General features: G+C 39.6%; 1 protein-coding gene across 7 annotated transcripts in view; it reads left to right on the top strand.

Moving 5' to 3' along the window:
• prpf40a (PRP40 pre-mRNA processing factor 40 homolog A) overlaps positions 1 to 20,281 on the top strand; it is a 156,224-nt gene that overhangs the window by 132,109 nt on the left and 3,834 nt on the right. For 4 of the 7 annotated variants that reach the window (XM_061971526.1, XM_061971525.1, XM_061971524.1 and 1 more), the window contains exons 10-25: positions 3,253 to 3,495; positions 3,577 to 3,682; positions 5,421 to 5,485; positions 5,581 to 5,745; positions 7,175 to 7,283; positions 7,379 to 7,529; positions 7,773 to 7,906; positions 13,068 to 13,182; positions 13,266 to 13,357; positions 13,434 to 13,550; positions 14,053 to 14,190; positions 18,226 to 18,321; positions 18,397 to 18,483; positions 18,549 to 18,639; positions 18,711 to 18,772; positions 18,933 to 19,085. In XM_061971526.1, coding sequence (XP_061827510.1) covers positions 3,253 to 3,495; positions 3,577 to 3,682; positions 5,421 to 5,485; positions 5,581 to 5,745; positions 7,175 to 7,283; positions 7,379 to 7,529; positions 7,773 to 7,906; positions 13,068 to 13,182; positions 13,266 to 13,357; positions 13,434 to 13,550; positions 14,053 to 14,190; positions 18,226 to 18,321; positions 18,397 to 18,483; positions 18,549 to 18,639; positions 18,711 to 18,772; positions 18,933 to 19,085 — 1,924 coding nt within the window. The remainder of the gene's footprint in view (positions 1 to 3,252; positions 3,496 to 3,576; positions 3,683 to 5,420; positions 5,486 to 5,580; positions 5,746 to 7,174; positions 7,284 to 7,378; positions 7,530 to 7,772; positions 7,907 to 13,067; positions 13,183 to 13,265; positions 13,358 to 13,433; positions 13,551 to 14,052; positions 14,191 to 18,225; positions 18,322 to 18,396; positions 18,484 to 18,548; positions 18,640 to 18,710; positions 18,773 to 18,932; positions 19,086 to 20,281) is intronic. The other 3 variants (XM_061971521.1, XM_061971522.1, XM_061971523.1) reach the window with 3 other exon arrangements.

The raw sequence follows: 20,281 nt of genomic DNA on the forward strand, positions 1-20,281 counted from the left end.
TTCATGTAAACACGCCATTCGGAATATTCTGACCCGATCACACACGCTTGGATCAAATTTTCATTCCGATCAAGACGGGTGGTTTATGCGGAAAGTCATTCGGATTTTAGCACATGAAAACACATCTTCTAAAATTTGGGTTGGATTTATTCTTACTGCACATGTCTTTGATGTCAGCTGTACTTTGGTGGTGGAGGTGGGACTAAATGTAATAGTCTCGGAATGAAGCGATTGTCTTGTTGCCGACTTCCACCATTCAACATTTACAGACGTAGCGTTACATACTGTTGAGATTGTTGCTTTGAAATGAGACTAACAAAAACAAAAGTATGGTCTGAAGCAGGGATGTTAAACATGCGGCCTGTGGGCCTGATCCGGCCCGCAAAATTAGTTTGCTTAGTGTTGAATTGAGCTGCATTTTTAAATTAAAGAAACTGCTGTTCTAAATGTGTCCACCGGATGTTGCAAAAGCAATTCTGTTAGGCAAGCAAATAGTTTCTACCGGGGTGAGCAAGTATACCAAGCAAGAGGTACACAGTAAAGTGGGGCTGCAACTATTTCCCCTCAACTCAATGTAAAACAGGAGTAAAATAAAAAATTGATAACCCCAGTTTAAATGCTGCATGAGACACTGCACATTGATGTAGTTCTGTGAAAAGTATTGTCTTCTATGCAAATGTAAAGAAATTGGACAATGTGTGATTTACTACAATACTGTCAGTCTTAAGTTTATATTTTTGGTAGGGTTGTCCCGATACCATTAATTTGGTACCGGTATCAAAATGTATATCCATACTTTTCAAAATGAAAGGAACTACAAAAAATGTCAATATTGGCTTGATTTTAACAGAAAATCTTACAATACAATAAACATATGTTTCCTATTGCACTCAAAGAACAATTTTAGAAGGTTAAAATATAAATTAAAAGGCATTATACACATTGGGTTTTTCTTGTTGCACTCAATGAACAATTTACAATTTTTCTTTTTACATATAGTCTGCCATAATAAAGGATTAGGTTAGAATATAATAAATAAATAAAAAGCTTTATTTACATTATATTAAATGTTTAATGTTTTATGATTGCCACTCCTTGTCTGTGCTTTAAGAAAAATACAATTATTAAGTACTAAAAACAAAACTATGGATAAACTGTACACAGATAAGCCACATAAAAGGTAAAACACACTTGTTAAGATAAAACTCAAATTGTAGCAATTTGCTACACAATATAGTAATTTCACCTGTATTAGTTGACCGCTAATTGGGCAGTTTTAACTACGCTAATATTTGGCATAAATCCAAGCAGCTGTGTGTGCGTCTACGTATCTACATGTGATGTATCTACATGTGCACAGCAGAGGAGCTGGTTAACTTCTGAGAGTAGCGTACAGTATGTGTGTTTGTGAGAATGGCAACGTGTTGCCTGAGTGACGTCAGTGAGTGTGTGGGCGAGCAAAGAGAAAGAGCGGTAGTGTTGCACTGCGCAGTCGAGTGTTGAAAAGGTCCGGTTGTGTCCTGCAAAACTAATAATAAAGCAACCAGATTGTCACAAATCAGCGGCCTCGTCATTCTGACCTGTTAGCGGAGCTTAGCAGACACATTGGCGGGTAAAGTGAAGTGTGTTAACCCAACGAAAACATCGACCCTAAAGGGAAAGTCTGCCCTGTGCTTCTCTACTTCGGTCTGCACGCACGCACGCGCGTGTGTGTGCGCGTGTGCGCGTGTGTGCGCGTGTGCGCGTGTGTGCGCGTGTGCGTGTGTGCGCGTGCGCGTGCGTGCGTGCGTGCGTTAACACACTCAACATCATGCGCCTCGGCTCTGTAGTCACCGCCACACAGTGGGCATTCAAATGAAAGAACGGTATCGGTACTTTTCAAAGGCAGTATAGTACTGATTTCAATCAATTAGTATCGCAGTACTTTATTAGTACCGGTACACCGAACAATCCTAATTTTTGGTTTGTTGAAATTGTTCACACATTGCACAGCTTTTATTTCTCTATCAATAAACAGTGATTCCTAGAAGGCAGGGAGTAACTCAACCCTCTTTAATAGTTTCTACCTCAGTTTGTATGGTTTGTTGAGTTGGCACAGGATTAATATGTGGAAATTAACACTGAGGTTGTTGATGTTTTTTTTGTTCTATCCTAGATGGGCTGTGACTTAAAGTATAATTGCTTTGTAGATACACTGCACAATTTTTTCCCCTCAAAATTTATAACTCACTTATAGGATAATTTGTGATTTGTACATTTTCGGAATGTGCTTGTTTTATTTTGGGCCGAGCTAAAATGAGTTTGACACCCCTGGTCTGAAGTGTCATTTGTCAATGTAACAATAAAAGAAGGAATCCTGTTGTCAGGGGACGGCGTGGCGCAGTGGAAGAGTGGCCGTGTGCGACCCGAGGGTCCCTGGTTCAATCCCACCTAGTACCAACCTCGTCATGTCCGTTGTGTCCTGAGCAAGACACTTCACCCTTGCTCCTGATGGGTGCTGGTTAGCGCCTTGCATGGCAGTTCCCTCCATCAGTGTGTGAATGGGTAAATGTGGAAGTAGTGTCAAAGCGCTTTGAGTACCTTGAAGGTAGAAAAGCGCTATACAAGTACAACCCATTTATCATTTATTATTTATGTCGTCCTAACAATGTTTAATTCACGACACTAAAGCTACTTCAAGTGCTAACTGCTAGCCTCAGACACATACACTGAATGTTTTAACATGAAGACGCGCCTTAACCCGTACATAATCACAATATAAAAAGCACAGAACAGCTCAATTTCTAAAAGAGAGGTAAAACAAAAGTAGTGAACAGAAGGAAAAATGACTAATAGTGTGATAACATCGGACAGGCAGAAATGCACAAAGCCGTGTTTGTTTACAGTGGAAGTCGCTGCTTATTCAGCTGCTGCAGTGAGCAAACACGTCCAGAAGCTGGCGCCATAGCACAAATAATAACACAACTCTCCGTTTGTTAGGTTCTGCGCATGTCAAAGTAAAAGTATTCCGATTTAAAGTGTGATTTTTTTAAAATGCACATCATAATCAGATCATTTTTTCAGGATCCATGTACACAGTAACATTGCGAATGATGATCAGATTAAATAAATGTTGTTCATGTACACGTGGTTGGTGTTGCCTTATGTTGTGAACATCAAATACAGCCAAAATGAGAAGCGATGAAGTGACAAAGGGTAACCTTTTAATAATCAATACAAATTTATCTTGTGGCTGATCTGATGTGATTGTAGAACAACAGACGTCGTCGCTGCAGTAGTACTAGCAGCAGCATCATCTCCAGTTGTCATAGCGGATCCTGTACTACAAGCAGACAACACAGCATCTGCATTGCCTGTTGTGAAAGCAGAGCCGGCTGAAGCCATCCCAGAGGAACACACATCCCAGGCCGCCGTTCATCACACAGCTGAGGTCAAGACCGCAGAAGCACCTGTGGCTTCATCAGAGAACACCGACCCCATTGAGGCCCCAGCCAGGTAGAGCCTAATCTGATCATCATGTGTAGTGGGAAGTCTATTTTTGTCTTTGTCTTTGAATATGACGCGTGTTCCCCTCAGTGTTGAAGTCACAAAGGAAGAACGTCCTGAAATTCAGAAGAAGGCTTACAAATGGAACACGAAGGAGGAGGCAAAGCAGGCCTTCAAGGAGCTGCTCAAGGAGAAGGTAAGTGAAAACATGGCTGTCATTTAGAAAGACACAAGCAAACACAGTGTGAGCCTGTTTGTGCAAACATGCTGTTTGGACATACAATGCTTTTTGCATCTGTAATAAATAAAGTATGTTGATCACATATCAATAATAGATTGGAATACTGCCAAGCTTCATTTACTTTACGTATTCACAAATAGTCTTGCCAACATACATAATGTGTTTTTCTCTTGCAATTTCATTGTCATCATCTTACTAATGAGCTAACTGCTTCCAAAGCAGACTAAGTGGCTTCAGCATTAAGTGTTTTAATTTGAGACTGAACAACAAATCCATTGACTTAATGGTCAAAAGTAACTATGAGCATTTGAATGCCATTGGTTGCCTATGGAAAATAAATATATATATTTTTAAAGCAATTAAGCATGTCTTGTCTGAATATTCTGAACTCCTGTTTCCATGTTAGTTGTAGTGTTGTGGGGTAGACATTTTTTGATTGGGATATAAAGGTCTTCCATGTCTGTATGTCCTAAGACAGCCAAGTGGTGCACTTCATTTTGCATCAGTAGCTTCAAGAAGCGATTAAACAATCAGTTTTTCCAAGTCAACACACTGTTAAAGATGAGGTAATTAGTTATTATTCTGTGAAATGCAGGAGTATCGCTGTGCGCCTGATTGTCATGTGTCACTGATGTCCCGCAAATCCCAATGGTCCCTTACAGGAAGCAGTGAGGGTTGCCTGATGTGTTAATCAGCACATCTATTTCATTTCCATGGAAATCCAATCCCCTGAGCTGCCGCAAGGTTGCAGCTGAGCTGCTGATTGTCACCTCCTGTTGCTGTGGAAATGGGCAGCTGTACACCTTGCAACTAGAGTTTCTGCTCTAATAAGGCCCTTATTTAAATATGCTGTTCTCCTTTGGGATTGTTTTGTTTTCTGAAAGATCTTAATGCCTGGGATTAAAGCGGCAATAGTTTGCGACATGCGTCAGTGAGTAAGAATAACTGTGACAAGCACGTGGCAGTGTCGACCCATTAAAGAGGCTGGAGGTCCTCCCTTGGAGAGACAAGCTGCAGAAAGGGCACTTACATAAATCCTCTGTGACACTTCTCTGAATGACGGGTGCTCCACACCTTTTAACCCTGCGTCTATTGGTCATTATGAAAATGTCTCTGTCTTGTAGGGAACCCTTCAACTATCTAGGTCACAACAAGCAACTGGTAATCAAAATAAATGTTCTTCCTTTATGGTTAGCGAAATAAAATTTAAAAAAAGTGTAATGCAAAATATTACATTAACATAAAATGCTGTTTTAAAGAAAGGTGACTACCACAGCCTTGTGGAACTGTTGAACAGGAAGGTCGTGAAACCAGAGTCTTAAAGATAATCTTTACTAGCCAACTGTAATAAAGTAACTTCAGCCTACTGATCATTCTTGAGAAATACAAGCATTCCAACATCTTAATCCAGCCAATGAATCATGTTTTCAAGATACCAAAATATGCTAGCTTTTCATTTTCACCGGTTGTAGCTATGGAATATGTCATCTTGAAAATTTTTATGTATTAAAATGACTGTTCAGTCAGTTAAGGGGGAGAAAACGAATTAGACAAATGCTCTGCTGTGCCTGTTGCGAGATCTATCATGGTTCCATTACTTCCAAGTGGTTGCCTCACCCTTTAATAGAATTTGTAATAATTACATTACGTGAAATGAAAGGAATTCATTATGTTCAACATTGTCTTGTTTCAGGGTGTGTCTTCCAACTCTTCATGGGAACAGGCTATGAAATTGATCATTAATGATCCTCGCTACAGGTACCACATTCATCTGTGATGTGTTTTTTTTTTACTATTGACTGTAGCAAGTGTAAACTATTCCTATGACCTCACATTTTGTTTTGTCTCCAAAGTGCTCTTCCCAAGCTGAGTGAGAAGAAGCAGGCTTTCAATGCATATAAAGTACAAACAGAGAAGGAAGAAAAAGAGGAGGCCAGAATTAAGTACAAAGAGTCCAAAGAAACCTTCCAGAGGTTCCTGGAGAATCATGACAAGATGACATCTACTACTAGATACAAGTATGCTCTTCTTTTCTTTAATTGATTCGAAACTCCCTAAAAGATAATGTGCTTATGCAGAGAGCGTCACCAACAGGTCATGTGCGACTTAGGTTCGTCTTTGTTAGTACCAGCCGCCTTTCTTGTAAACGAGTGCTCATGGCACCAATACTGTTAATAAACCATTGTTGCGCTTGTAGAGTGAAAGCAAGACAACTTGAAGTATCGTTTGACACACAAAAATGTGTGCGTCGTTTATTCATCAAAGACGAGAATGAATGACCCCTAACATCGAGCGACTCAAAATGGCGGTCACAACAAACCCCCACCTTTGGGAGAATCTCCTGACGGTCACTTAAAGAGGCTGCTCCGAAATACTCACTCTTAACTGCATATATGAATGCTAAACAAGAACAACATTGTTATGTGCACAATCGAACAATGACAGTAAATTTATGATGACAAAGTCAAGTAAACGGGTGTGGTGAATTATGTCCTTAAAGCAACCGCTGCACAATCAAGTTTTATATTTAATGAAAATGAAAATATAAGTACTGCTGTAGCTCTGATAAGCTTTGCTCAACATATCACTGCTTCATCTTAACCTGGACATTTGTCTGAAAGTCATCTGGAAGGACAGATGGGAGGCTCACATTTGAACTCAACTGGCAGCCTGTTTTAAAAGTTGTTTTGGGCATTGGAGCAGTAATCTGGGACAGTTCACCACTGGCAGCCACATTGTGATGCCAAATAAATATGCGTTTGTCTCGCTTACATCTAACGCCTTATTAGTATTATAGTCAGTGACATGTGAGGTTTATTTAATCAACTGCAGAAGATATTAGGCCTCAAGTAATGTTCAAGCGGAGACATGATTTAAAGTGGCTGTTTGCAACTTGCTCAGTTACATTTTTCAAACCAAAAAATATAACCCCAGCTTATGTTACCATTAGTGGTTTAACAGAACACGTGTATTTTGTATTAGTTTCTATATTCTCTCAAAATACTAATTATATTTAAAAACAATTGCGCACCGCTCCGAGGAATTTGTTTGGCGTTCAGGCCTGTCATTCACTCCATGGAGCGCGTGCACATACACAAAAGCAGTCTCCAAGAAGCAATTAAAAATGTTTAGTCATGTTATGATACAATATACATTCAATGATAGCTAGTATTAACTATCCGAATCGCTATCATTCACTAATGCGCATGCTCTTGTTACGCAAGGGCGTAATGACATACTGTAAGAGGGCGGGACATAATGCTTACAACGCATTGAAAAGGTTGCTAACAGCCCCTTTAAAGACATTTTGTATTGAATTCTATTGATGTTTTATAATTGTCAATATACTGACGTGTAACCAAAAACTGAACCAAATGTTGAATCAACTAAATTTAAATCCCCAAAACAATATCTAAAATCATCGTGTTTGTCCATGTGTGTCTGCAGGAAAGCAGAGCAGATGTTCAGTGATCAAGAGGTTTGGAGCTGTGTTCCTGAGAGAGACAGACAGGAGATCTATGAAGATGTTTTGTTCTATCTGGCAAAGAAAGAGAAGGTGAGGCTACCTTGACTTTGGAGGTGATGCTATCTTATCTGTTTTTTTTAAGATATAACCGATTTTAAAGTCTGACTGCCTTTTTCCTCTTCTAGGAGCGAGCCAAGCAACTGAGGAACAGGAACTGGGACGCTCTGAAGAACATTCTGGACAACATGGCCAATGTCACCTACTGCACTACCTGGTCAGAAGCTCAGCAGTACCTGCTCGACAATCCCACCTTTGCAGAGGATGAGGAGCTACAGAGTATGTATAAATCTTTTTTTTTTTTTTTTCCCATCGCCCAATATGTTGTGTTCTCACAATCATATAAAATTTCCAATAGACAATTTTACATGTGAACATAAGAAAAACAATTTGTTTGAAAACATGGCTAATATAGTAAAGAATGGTTGATTTTCTCTTCCTTTGAGCAAAATGCCATATGCCATTATTTTATACCACAAGTGAAGCACTCACCTTAGTTTGTTTTATGTTTGCTGTCAACAGATATGGACAAAGAAGATGCACTTATTTGTTTTGAGGAGCACATCCGTGCGCTGGAAGAGGAAGAGGAGCAGGAAAAACAGAAGACTCTTCTCAGAGAGAGGAGGCGACAACGCAAGAACAGAGAAGGCTTCCAGGTAAGAAGAACAGCAGTCACAGCTCTACGATGATACGCATCACATATTTAGTTGATATAGCTGCTTGGTTTGAATTCTATCGTTTTAATCTGTCATTTAAATCAGTGAAGAAATAGCACTTATTTATTATTTTTCAGTAACCCTCAGCAATCTGAGGGTTACTGGTTCAATCCCCACCTTCTACCATCCTAGTCACGTCCGTTGTGTCCTTGAACAAGACACTTCACCCTTGCTCCTGATGGGTCCTGGTTAGCGCCTTGCAAGGCAGCTCCCGCCATCAGTGTGTGAATGGGTGAATGTGGAAATAGTGTCAAAGCGCTTTGAGTCCTTAAAAAAGGTAGAAAAGCGCTATAAAAGTACAACCCATTTTACCATTTTTAGGGGATATGTTTAATTTTGATTTTTTTGGGGGTGGCAGATGTTGCAATTTAGATGAAGATTCAGTGCAGTATTTACAATGTCTAGTAAAATTACATTGTGCCGTTAAATCATTAAAAGCTAATGCAAGAATGCAAACAAAAGGAAGGAATTGCATCTAAATGTATAAACAAAAACATGCATGTACAATCTTTAGAATTATTTTAAACCCTTACAATGTATATAGTAAAGTATTGCCATTCTTATTTTTGAGACATACCGGTATGTTAAAGATTTACTGTATTCTTCTGTTGTGCTACTGAAAGTTCAAGATGGTTAAGCGGTTAGAGCTGGGAATCTTTGGGCACTTTACGATTTAAGGAGCTTAGATTCAACTATACATCTATAATTATTGTATATTGGTAATATAGCGTATATATTATATAGTCTCAATGTATTACACTTGATTATTAACATTGATATATCTACAAGCCTCCTGTTAACTACTGACTCATGCAGTGTTGTCATTTCCGTTTTTTGGATGTAGTGTACACAGCATAGAGATATATGGAAGACTAGTTAAATGCTGCCTGCTAAGTAAAAAAAAAATAAAAATAAAAATCCCTACTTGGTGAGCAGGCATCCTTTTTTTTTTTTTTAAGTTTTTGTGCTTTTTAAAATCACAGAATGTTCAGACACCTTAACCCAGGGGTGTACAGAGCGAGCATTTTAGTTGCATTTGCAACTAAAAATAGGTTGTTCGAGTATTGGGGAAAATAGCAGCACACGTGTAGATACAGATTTTAACCCTTTAATTAGCATATTGCTCCTAAAATAAATCCATCCAAATTTGATCAAACTATTTAACTAAAATTTGTATAGCAAGTTTGAAATTTAAACCATAACCAAAGAGACAAGTGATTGACACAGAAGTGTCACTGATCACTCTGTTCGAGCTGAAATCTGTGTCCCCCTCCGTCCCTGCCCAATTCACAGAGAGGAGCGGGGCTGGAACCCCTAGCTCACACACTCAGTCTTCCAACATGGAAAAAACAAGGTCTTAGTTGGTCAGTAAAAGATAAGGTGTTTTTTTTCCACCACCTTAAAACTTGACACAAACTGCACTGCGTGCTAGTAATTGCGAGGGTCGAAAAGAATATTGACCAACAAATCAATGATTGAAGTGGCAAACTTGCCATGCAAATAATACCTGTTTTTTGAGAAGAACATACAGCCATGGAAGCACATTGAATCTATTTATTAAGCAGAGGTAACAAAAACCAGTGAAAGATTCAAAAGAGCTGCCATCAGACAGAACATTTAAACTTCTCCACTGCATTATGCCAGATATTTGAAGTTTATTTTTTAAGTTACTCAGTTACTTTCTCTAGTAATGAATTACATTTATTAAAGAGTAATTATGTCAGTAATTAATTTACCTTTTTGGTAAAGTAACGAGTACCAAAAAATAACTTTTTAAAAATTTTCAGAGCACATCCTGTCACCCAGCATCATGAAGCAGTTGGCAGGTTGATGTTCCTGGCTAAAATCTATGTATGTATGTCCTATAATAATGTTTAACTATAAAAACCCCAATGTTAAAGATCCATTATTTATATTGCTGCTGACATTTAAACATGTCCTCTTAAACCAGGGCACTTAATTTCACATTTTGTTATTTTGTGTTTTTGGTAGCTGAAGAATTGAGCATAGCTACATGTCTTTTTTTTGTAAAGAAGATTGGAGATTATATTTGACTTTTCTTATATTATTTTCACATTTTAATTTGTTCTTACCTCAAAACACCTTTTAAGTTGGGATCCTAATACGCAAAACCTACTTTTCTTACTTGATTGTACCTGGGTTTTTTTGTATTTGGGATCCCCATCAGTCCCGAAAACTTAAAATCAAGCCATGGTGGAGATATTTAGTGATGTCAACGGATGTTTCAATTTAGCGGTCTATGGGCAAAAATGTACTGGGCAAAAATATAAACGCAACACTTGTGTTTTTGCTCCTATTTTTTCATGATTTCAAAGATTTAAAACATTTACTATACACACAAGACCTACCGGTATTCCTCTCAAATTCTGTTCACAAATCTGTTTGTCTAGATAATCCATCCCACCTCACAGTTGTGGCATATCAAGATGCTGTTTTAACAGCATGATTATTGCACAGGTGTGCCTTAGGCTGCCCACAATAAAATGCCATTCTGAAATGTGCAGTTTTGCTTAATTGGAGATCTGGGGTGGTCAGAATAGCAGTCAGTATCTGGTTGTGACCATTTGCCTCACACAGTGCAACACATCTCCTTCGCATAGAGTTGATCAGGTTGTAGATTGTGGCCTGTGGAATGTTGGTCCACTTCTCTTCAATGGTTGTGCAAAGTTGCTGGATATTGGCAGGAACTGGAACACGTTGTCATATACGCCGATCGACAGCATCCCAAACATGCTCAATGGGTGACATTTGCACCGAGTATGCTGGCCATGCAAGAACTGGGATGTTTTCAGCTTCCAGGAATTGTGTACAGATCTTTGCAACATGGGGTTGTGCATTGTCATGCTGCAACATGAGGTGACGGTCTCGGGTGAATGGCAAGACAGTGGGCCACAGGATCTTGTCACGGTATCTCTGTGCATTCAAAATGCCATCAATAAAATGAACTTGTGTTTCCCTGCCCATACCATGACCCCACCCCCACCATGGGCCACTCGATTTACACCGTTGACATCAGCAAACCGCTCTCCCACACAACGCCACACACGCTGTCTGCCATCTGCCCTGAACAGTGAAAACCAGGAGTCATCTATGAAGAGAACACCTCTCCAACGTGCCAGTCAGGTCGAGATCCCGATGAGGACGAGAAGCATGCAGATGAGTTTCCCTGAGACGGTTTCTCACAGTTTGTGCAGAAATTCTTTGGTTTTGCAAACAAATTGTTGCAGCAGCTGTCCGGGTGGCTGAATGTGGAGGTCCTGGGCTCGTGTGGTTACACGTGGTCTGCGGTTCTAAGACCGGTTGGCTGTACTGCCTAATTCTCTGACACGGCTTATGGTAGAGAAATTAACATTCAATTCAGAGGCCACAGCTATGGTGGGCAGTGCAGTCAGCATGCCGACTGCACGCTCCCTCAAAACTTGTGACATATGTGGCATTGTGCTGTGTGATAAAACTGCACATTTCAGAGTGGCCTTTTATTGTGGACAGCCTAAGGCACAACTGTGCAATAATCATGCTGTTTAATCAGTATCTTGATATGCCACACCTGTGAGGTGGGATGGATTATCTTGGCAAAGAAGTGCTCACTAACAAAGATTTGTGAACAATATTTGAGAAGAATAGGTATTTTGTGTATATAGTAAAAGTTTTAGATCTTGGGAAGAATTGGGAGCAAAAACTAAAATGTTACGTTTATATTTTTGTTCAGTGTATGTCGGGGTATGAGTTTTGGTCCGTATCACCCTGCCCTACAATAGTGTTACAGACAGTGCTAGCACAGTTTAAGGATGTTCTCCGTTTTTTTAATTTGAGTTACAGTAGGCCTTATGATGGCAATGTGTTTATATGGATGTGTGCACATGTTGACGTTTGAGTGTTAATAATGAAATTGTGATACGTTTGAGTGTTAATAATGAAATTGTGATATTTAAGACATCTCCTATTGCTCCTAAATTTTTTCTGTGCTACTAATTTTTACCAATTATTAGCACCAGTGCTACTAGTCAAAAAGCTAAGCATACAGCTCTTCCTGCTTTGGCCCCAGACCCCAGTTACCCTTATCTTGCGGCTCAAAGGCGTGTCGTCTTTGCTTCATCAAATGGCTGACTGACGTGTTGCCGTACAGTGTGGACAAACTGTAATTGGCTCTCCTGACATATTAATCTACTTGCTATTAGCCTTCTGTTGAAATGTATGAAGCATTTATTCTTTTCTTGTTTCACTACTTAACATTCAAGCTATTTTAGCGCCGCCGCTAGCATAGCTTATTCTTCCCTTCTTCCCCCTCCCTGTGTTTTCGCGCTGACTGAGCTAACAAAATGTCAAAAGAATGTTAGCTACTGGTTCCCCAATGGTTAGTCATAACCAAACCTAGAACTAACGTTTAGATTATTGCCACATTTAGGACTATCTGTATTACTTTATTCAACATACGTAAATAATTGATGTTTGGACATCTGTCCATCGATTCATGAATTGGCCACATTCTAATCATGATGCATTATCAATTTTTTTCCCCCACCCCTAGCGGTTAGCATATCTTTTTGTCTTCTGTGTGTTGCATGCTCAGCTATTCCTTGTCCTCCTGTGATAATGATATAAGAAATGGGTTTTATTTTCCGCCATGGAGGTGATAAGTAACTTAGAGGAGCAGCTCTACTTAAGCTGTGCTAAATAGCCATCTCTGTCCGGACGCTTCATTGCGTTGAAGTCATGTTTATTGCAGCCGCTTCCTATTAGTCATTCTCAATTTTGTTGGAAACAAAGATTAAAAATAGGCAGTCAACAGTAAAATGATGCGTCAAGTAAGAAAATTGCCGTAAAAATTTTTTATGGTCGATTATGTTGGATAATGCCGACCAGCATTATTAAGGACTGATGTGAAAAATGTATGTTTCAAATATTGATGTGAAAAAGATCAACACAACATATCCTGGATCAGTGCAGCTTTGGTGATCCCATGCTGAAATCACAATTCCAATGACAAAACAATAAAATCGTTCAGGCCTTGCACACTCGTGTTGTTCAAACATGGTGAAATAGTGGCCGTTATGAAATAACGCCTCGTTGTTTGGCATAGAAATTTCTGGATGAGCTCCACGACCACGGCCAGCTTCACTCCATGTCTGCCTGGATGGAGATGTATCCCACCCTGAGCTCTGACATTCGCTTCACCAACATGCTGGGCCAAACAGGTTGGACACACACTGACACACACACTATCACATTTCTGCATATTAGCTCTAACGTTGTCTTGTTTGTGTGGGCTGTGTCGCAGGCTCCACTCCTCTGGACCTTTTCAAATTCTACGTAGAAGACCTGAAGGCACGTTATCATGACGAGAAGAGGATTATTAAAGACATTCTTAAGGTGACACAGCAGCTCTGTCTTGACTGTGCATCGCTCTTGTGTCGATTTATTTGACCTATTTTTACGTTGTACTCAGGACAAAAGCTTCCTGGTTGAAATCAACACAACTTTTGATGATTTCGGCACAATCATCAGCTCTGACAAGAGAGCAACTACTCTTGACGCAGGAAACATCAAGCTGGCCTTCAACAGCGTAAGAACTTTACTGTACTGTTATATCACAAATTGTTTCTCAAAGTACTACAAGATTTACCAAAACTTGGTTCTGTAGCTGTAGAAGCTTTAAATAAGTGTCCAAACTTTTTCCACTTGCCACTTTTAGGAAACTTTGAATATCACATTTCAGTTTTAAAGACACCTAAAGTAGTCCACTGTGAGTCAAGATGTACCATTTCTGCTTTTGTTTTGGTGACAAAAGAAATATTTTTGTTTTTCTTTAATATTAATATTCCAGCAGGTAAATTGTCTTTTTAAGGGCTTCAACATACTTAAAAACGTAACAGATCTTGCAAGCATGTTTATCCTGGTGAAAATGTGCATATTTTTAGTGATGTTGTAATGATTTCAGTCTTATTTGTAAAATGTTCCGTGAGCCAGTACGAAACAAGATGCATTAATTAGTGCATGGTAGTCACTATTTGACAAAAATGTTTTGTTCTTGTTTAAGTAAGTCTCTTGTCAAAATCTTTGCTTAGTTACTGGAGAAGGCCGAAGCGAGAGAGCGAGAGCGTGAGAAGGAGGAGGCGAGGAAGATGAAGAGGAAAGAGGCGGCCTTTAAGGCCATGCTGAAACAGGCCACGCCCTCACTGGAGCCAGAGGATTCATGGGAAGCAGTAAGTCTTCTTGTTCAGTTACTCCTAGATTTCACACGAGTACTGCACTCACTTCAGCAACCATTTTTATTACGGCCGAGAGTGACAAGCGGTAGAAAATGGATGGATGGATGGATGGATGGAAGTCCTAAAGAAATGAAACTTGAATATATTTTAGAGCAGGGATAGTCAACTGGTTGGGTCAATTCTGTTTTCAGTGTGGCTTTGCCTCGTATGGAAATGCACTTAAATGTTGAAGGGATTTTTAAACTTTTTTTATATATTTGTTTCTCATAGTCATTCACATCGACGTCCCACTGGGGTGAGTTTTTCCTTGCCCTTATGTGGGCTTTGTACCGAGAATGTCGTTGTGGCTTGTGCAGGCCTTTGAGACACTTGTGATTTAGGGCTATATAAATAAACATTGATTGATTGATTGATTGATTGATTGATATTTTTTTTTGATGCGCTGCTGGCACTGGTAAACTATGGTCCATGTTTTATACAAGTTTCATCTGTGGAGTATTTTGACTTAAGATATACTGTAATACAATTGGATGCTGATGTGAGGGTAGATCAGGGGTCTCAAACTCAATTGCACAGGGGACCAAAATTAAAATTTTAAAGATAATATACACGTCGTTGTACATCCACTTTACTGATATACTGAAAATGTGCATTAATGATAATGATAAATGGGTTGTACTTGTATAGCGCTTTTCTACCTTCAAGGTACTCAAAGCGCTTTGACACTACTTCCACATTTACCCATTCACACACACATTCACACTGATGGAGGGAGCTGCCATGCAAGGCGCTAACCAGCACCCATCAGGAGCAAGGGTGAAGTGTCTTGCTCAGGACACAACGGACATGACGAGGTTGGTACTAGGTGGGGATTGAACCAGGGACCCTTGGGCCGCGCTCGGCCATTCTTCCACTGCGCCACGCCGGTGACGGTGAATGTTTTTTAGTGCACAGATTATTTTTTACTCCACTTTTGTTAGTTGACTTCTTTTTTTAACACTGGTGTGGAGGAAATATGCACTTTTATAAAAAAAAATATCCACATTAGTGTTTATTAGTTTTTACTTGAAAAGTTCTACTTCCGACCGCCTGAGAGTCCCTAAATGTGCCGCAATTGAAACATGTCATGAAATCAAAACCTGATTAAATAATTGTCTACTAAATTACTTTTAATCAAATTAATTTAAATAAATATATATTTTTTTAAATCCCTATTTGTTTTTATATTTTTTTTAAATAATTTCAAATGTGTCACAAAATGCCCAATGTATTTTTTCTTGTAAAATATCAATTTATATTAAAAAAAAATACCATAATGTATGTTATCCATCCATCCATTTTCTACTGCTTTGTCTACCGATTGAATGAGCGCAGGGGAGATATGATCAATTTAATGCATGTGTGAAGCCGGTGGATGGAAACTTTATAAAGTGTTTAGTACCCAGATGTGGAGCCATCCAGGAGGAAAGCATTTGTAAACATTTTGGTAAAAGTGATTAGAAGGATTATGTAAAAATCAAAAATCCGGGATAAGTCTGTGTCGAAAGATGCTAAAATGCCACAGACACTTGCACAATTATACAAAGATCAACTTAATTCCCCCCAAAGGAGTGTTATGTGGGTAAAGTGGTGCCAATTGTCGAAGGAGATCAATATGAGATGTTTACTAGTGAAATCATACTATTACTACAGTAAGCACACGCTAATTTATCTGTGATAGTAGTGTACTCACAGTAGTAAAACTATTAAAACCTAAATTATCTTATTTATTTTATTTATTCCAATCATTTGAGGTCAGCTTCTCATGCCTAATCTTTCCTCCCAAGTTTATACAGCAACATACAGACATTAAAAGCTATAAAGTAAACACTGTTTATTATTTGGTGAGGAAAAGCAAGGAAGATTTGTGAATGTCATCTTGTCATGCTTAAATAAAAACGAGTCCTTGTTTATTAGCAATATGTTTTCCAAAAAAGTCACAAAAAACAAATAAAGTATTCATTGATACATACCAGATACAAAATGAGCAAATGGGAATGTTATTTACATCACTCACATCCAGATTCTGTTTGAGGCTTGCAAGCCATAATTGCCTTCTTTCTTTTTAGACAATCGCTCCGTCTTTTTGCAGTTACTGTAGCACTGTAGATGTTTTTATGTGCTTGCTCATTTCTGACTGCTGCAAAACACACTGCAAAAGCAATTTAGCTTTAGCAGAGATGCTAACTGTCCCTTTCACAGTGCTTTCTACCATTTCTACCATTGCTGACAGTCTGGTTGATGTTACATGGAAACACTTGATATGAAGCACACTGCACCTTTTGCAAGTAAACACTTCTATGGCTAATCTGAGAAATAGCTGTTATGTATTCATATACTTACAGTTAATTTAGGCCCTGTGATTTTCCTTTATTTATTTGTACTTTTTTGCCTGTGTGGATGTAAAAGTATTCATTATGGTCTTAAATTTGATTTGTTGTAACCTGCAGAGACTCAGCATAGGCAATTCTCACTAACATGTCGATACTGTACTAGGTGATCCTCACTAGCATGTCGATACTGTACTAGGTGATCCTCACTAACATGTCGATACTGTACTAGATGATCCTCACTAACATGTCGATACTGTACTAGGTGATCCTCACTAACATGTTGATACTGTACTAGGTGATGCTCACTAACATGTTGATACTGTACAAGGCGATCCTCACTAACATGACGATACTGTACTTGGTGATCCTCACTAACATGTTGATACTGTACTAGGCGATCCTCACTAACATGTCGATACTGTACTAGGCGATCCTCACTAACATGTCGATACTGTACTAGGTGATCCTCACTAACATGTCGATACTGTACTAGGTGATCCTCACTAACATGTCGATACTGTACTAGGTGAACCTCACTAACATTTCGATGCCGTACTAGGTGAACCTCACTAAACTGTCGATACTGTACTAGGTGATCCTCACTAACGATACTGTACTAGGTGGTCCTCACTAACATGTCGATACTGTACTAGGTGGTCCTCACTAACGATACTGTACTAGGTGATCCTCACTAACATGTCGATACTGTACTAGGCGAAACTCACTAACATGTCGATACTGTACTAGGCGATCCTCACTAACATGTCGATACTGTACGAGGTGATCCTCACTAACGATACTGTACTAGGTGATCCTCACTAACGATACCGTACTAGGTGATCCTCACTAACATGTCGATACTGTACTAGGTGATCCTCATTAACGATACTGTACTAGGTGATCCTCACTAACGATACTGTACTAGGTGATCCTCACTAACATGTCGATACTGTACTAGGTGATCCTCACTAACGATACTGTACTAGGCGATCCTCACTAACATGTCGATACTGTACTAGGCGATCCTCACTAACATGTCGATACTGTACGAGGTGATCCTCACTAACGATACTGTACTAGGTGATCCTCACTAACGATACCGTACTAGGTGATCCTCACTAACATGTCGATACTGTACTAGGTGATCCTCATTAACGATACTGTACTAGGTGATCCTCACTAACTACACTGTACTCGGTGATCCTCACTAACATGTCGATACTGTACTAGACGATCCTCACTAACATGTCGATACTGTACTAGGTGATCCTCACTAACGATACTGTACTAGGATATCCTCTCTAATGATACTGTACTAGGTGATCCTCACTAACATGTCGATACTGTACTAGGCGATCCTCACTCACATGTCGATACCGTACTAGGTGATCCTCACTAACGATACCGTACTAGGTGATCCTCACTAACGATACTGTACTACGCGATCCTCACTAACATGTCGATACTGTACTAGGTGATCCTCACTAACGATACCGTACTAGGTGATCCTCACTAACATGTCAATACTGTACTAGGTGATCCTCACTAACGATAATGTACTAGGTGATCCTCACTAACGATACTGTACTAGGCGATCCTCACTAACATGTCGATACTGTATTAGGCGAACCTCACTATCATGTCGATACTGTACTAGGTGAGAGAGAGATTCCTGAAAGAAGCCACTTTTGAGGACATCACATTGGAGTCTGAGAGGAAGAGAATATTCAAAGACTTCATGCACGTGTTGGAGGTCAGTGTCACAGTATTATGGAGGAGCTTCAGAGGAACTTGTTGATCCATAACATGTTGTTGTTGTTGTTGACAGCACGAGTGCCAACATCACCACTCCAAGACCAAGAAACACTCAAAGAAGTCCAAGAAACACCACAGGAAACGATCCCGCTCTCGATCGGTTAGTGTATGATCTTTTAGAGCCAAAGTGGTCTTCTTGACTGAACAACGTGTCCTTTCTCTCAGGGCTCCGAATCTGAAGAGGAAGAATACCACAAGAAGAAGAAGCGTTCGGCCTCGAAAACTCCGTCCGAGCGCTCCTCCAGTGGTGAGTCAGGTGAGTGCGACACCTGAGGAGAGAGAGAGTCGGTCTTCTTGTCACCTCATCAACAACATCTTCCTTCGCAGAGAGAAGCTACAAGAAGTCCAAGAAGCACAAGAAGAAGGCCAAGAAGAGACGGCACAAGTCTGTAAGTACACACTCTTGTCACCGGGAAGTATGAGTGTGTGCGTGTGCGTGTGCGTGTGCGTGTGCGTGTGCGTGTGCGTGTGTGTGTGTGTGTGTGTGTGTGCGTGCGTGCGTGTGCGTGTGTGCGCGTGTGTGCGTGCGCTGATACTCATCATGACCAGCAGGGTTCACCTGACTCTGAGGCCGACAAGAAAGGAAGAGACGCCAAGCGAGACAAAGACGCAGACAAAGATAAAGAGAACGACAAATCTCGAGGGAAGTCTCACTCTGACAGCAAACAGAAGTCCCCTAAACGCAAAGCAGCCAAGGAGGAGGTACAAGTAATCCTTTTTTTATACTTTTATTCCAACAATACGTAGTACAAATATACACTGGAACCACACAGGGGTGTCCAAGCTGCGGCCCGCGAGACGTCATAAGTTTAATTAGTTAAAGTACCAATGATTGTCACACACACTAGGTGTGGTGAAATTTGTCTTCTGCATTTGACCCATCCCCTTGTTCACCCCCTGGGAGGTGAGGGGAGCAGTGAGCAGCAGCATTTTTGGTGATTTAACCCCCAATTCCAACCCTTGATGCCGAGTGCCAAGCAGGGGAGTAAAAGGTCCCATTTTTATAGTCTTTGGTATAACTCGCTTGAACTCACAACCTACCGATCTCAGGGCGGACACTCTAACCACTAGGACACTGAGTAGGTTTAGGAACTGGGAACATTTGCACTCTTTAAAAGTTTGCTAATATTGGCGCTGCTACTTTGTCGCCATCTAGTGGAAGATGTGAACACATCAGCTAAATGACCTTTTAATTTTACTCTGAATAGAACACGCAGTATTTACTTATATGACCCAATCCAAACAACCTTCCCAAGTCATGGTGCAAAAAAAAAAATGCAACCAACACAAAATCACACATAACACCACCTGCTCACTGAACTTTGTGGCTATTATAAAAATGTCCACACACTAGAACAAATTCTAAATTTCACCAATTTAAATCCATTACAAAGCATGATGGAGAAAATGCAAAAGACTTTCCACACTTTTCCATGTTTGGTGCTTTTCAGCTGCCTATTTCTGATTGATTACACATATTTAAGGAGGTCTTCACAGAAGTAAACAAGATAGAAGCCGAACTTTCACACACTCTTAATATCCAATTATACTGATGATTAATTATATATCCATTAAAATAATACAAAATGTACACATAAATGTGTAGGATATGTGTGTATATACAGTTATGTTCATAATAATAGCAGTGTGTTTAAAAAGGTGAGTAAACCTCAAAATTCTTCAAATAAATTGTATTTTAATGACCACAAATGCATTGGGGACACTGCACGTTCTATTTCAAAGCCAGAAAAGTGGAAAAAAGTTATTTAATTTGACAATATTTTACAGAAAGTCAAGAAATATAAAACAACAAAATAGCAGTGTTGACATCTTTCTTTACAAAACTCAAATGTTCTGTATAAACTAAGAAAGGCTTGCAGATTAAACTTTCCTTAGAA

This window comes from Nerophis lumbriciformis, linkage group LG13 (genome assembly GCF_033978685.3).
Source record: "Nerophis lumbriciformis linkage group LG13, RoL_Nlum_v2.1, whole genome shotgun sequence".
NCBI classification, from domain to species: domain Eukaryota; kingdom Metazoa; phylum Chordata; class Actinopteri; order Syngnathiformes; family Syngnathidae; genus Nerophis; species Nerophis lumbriciformis.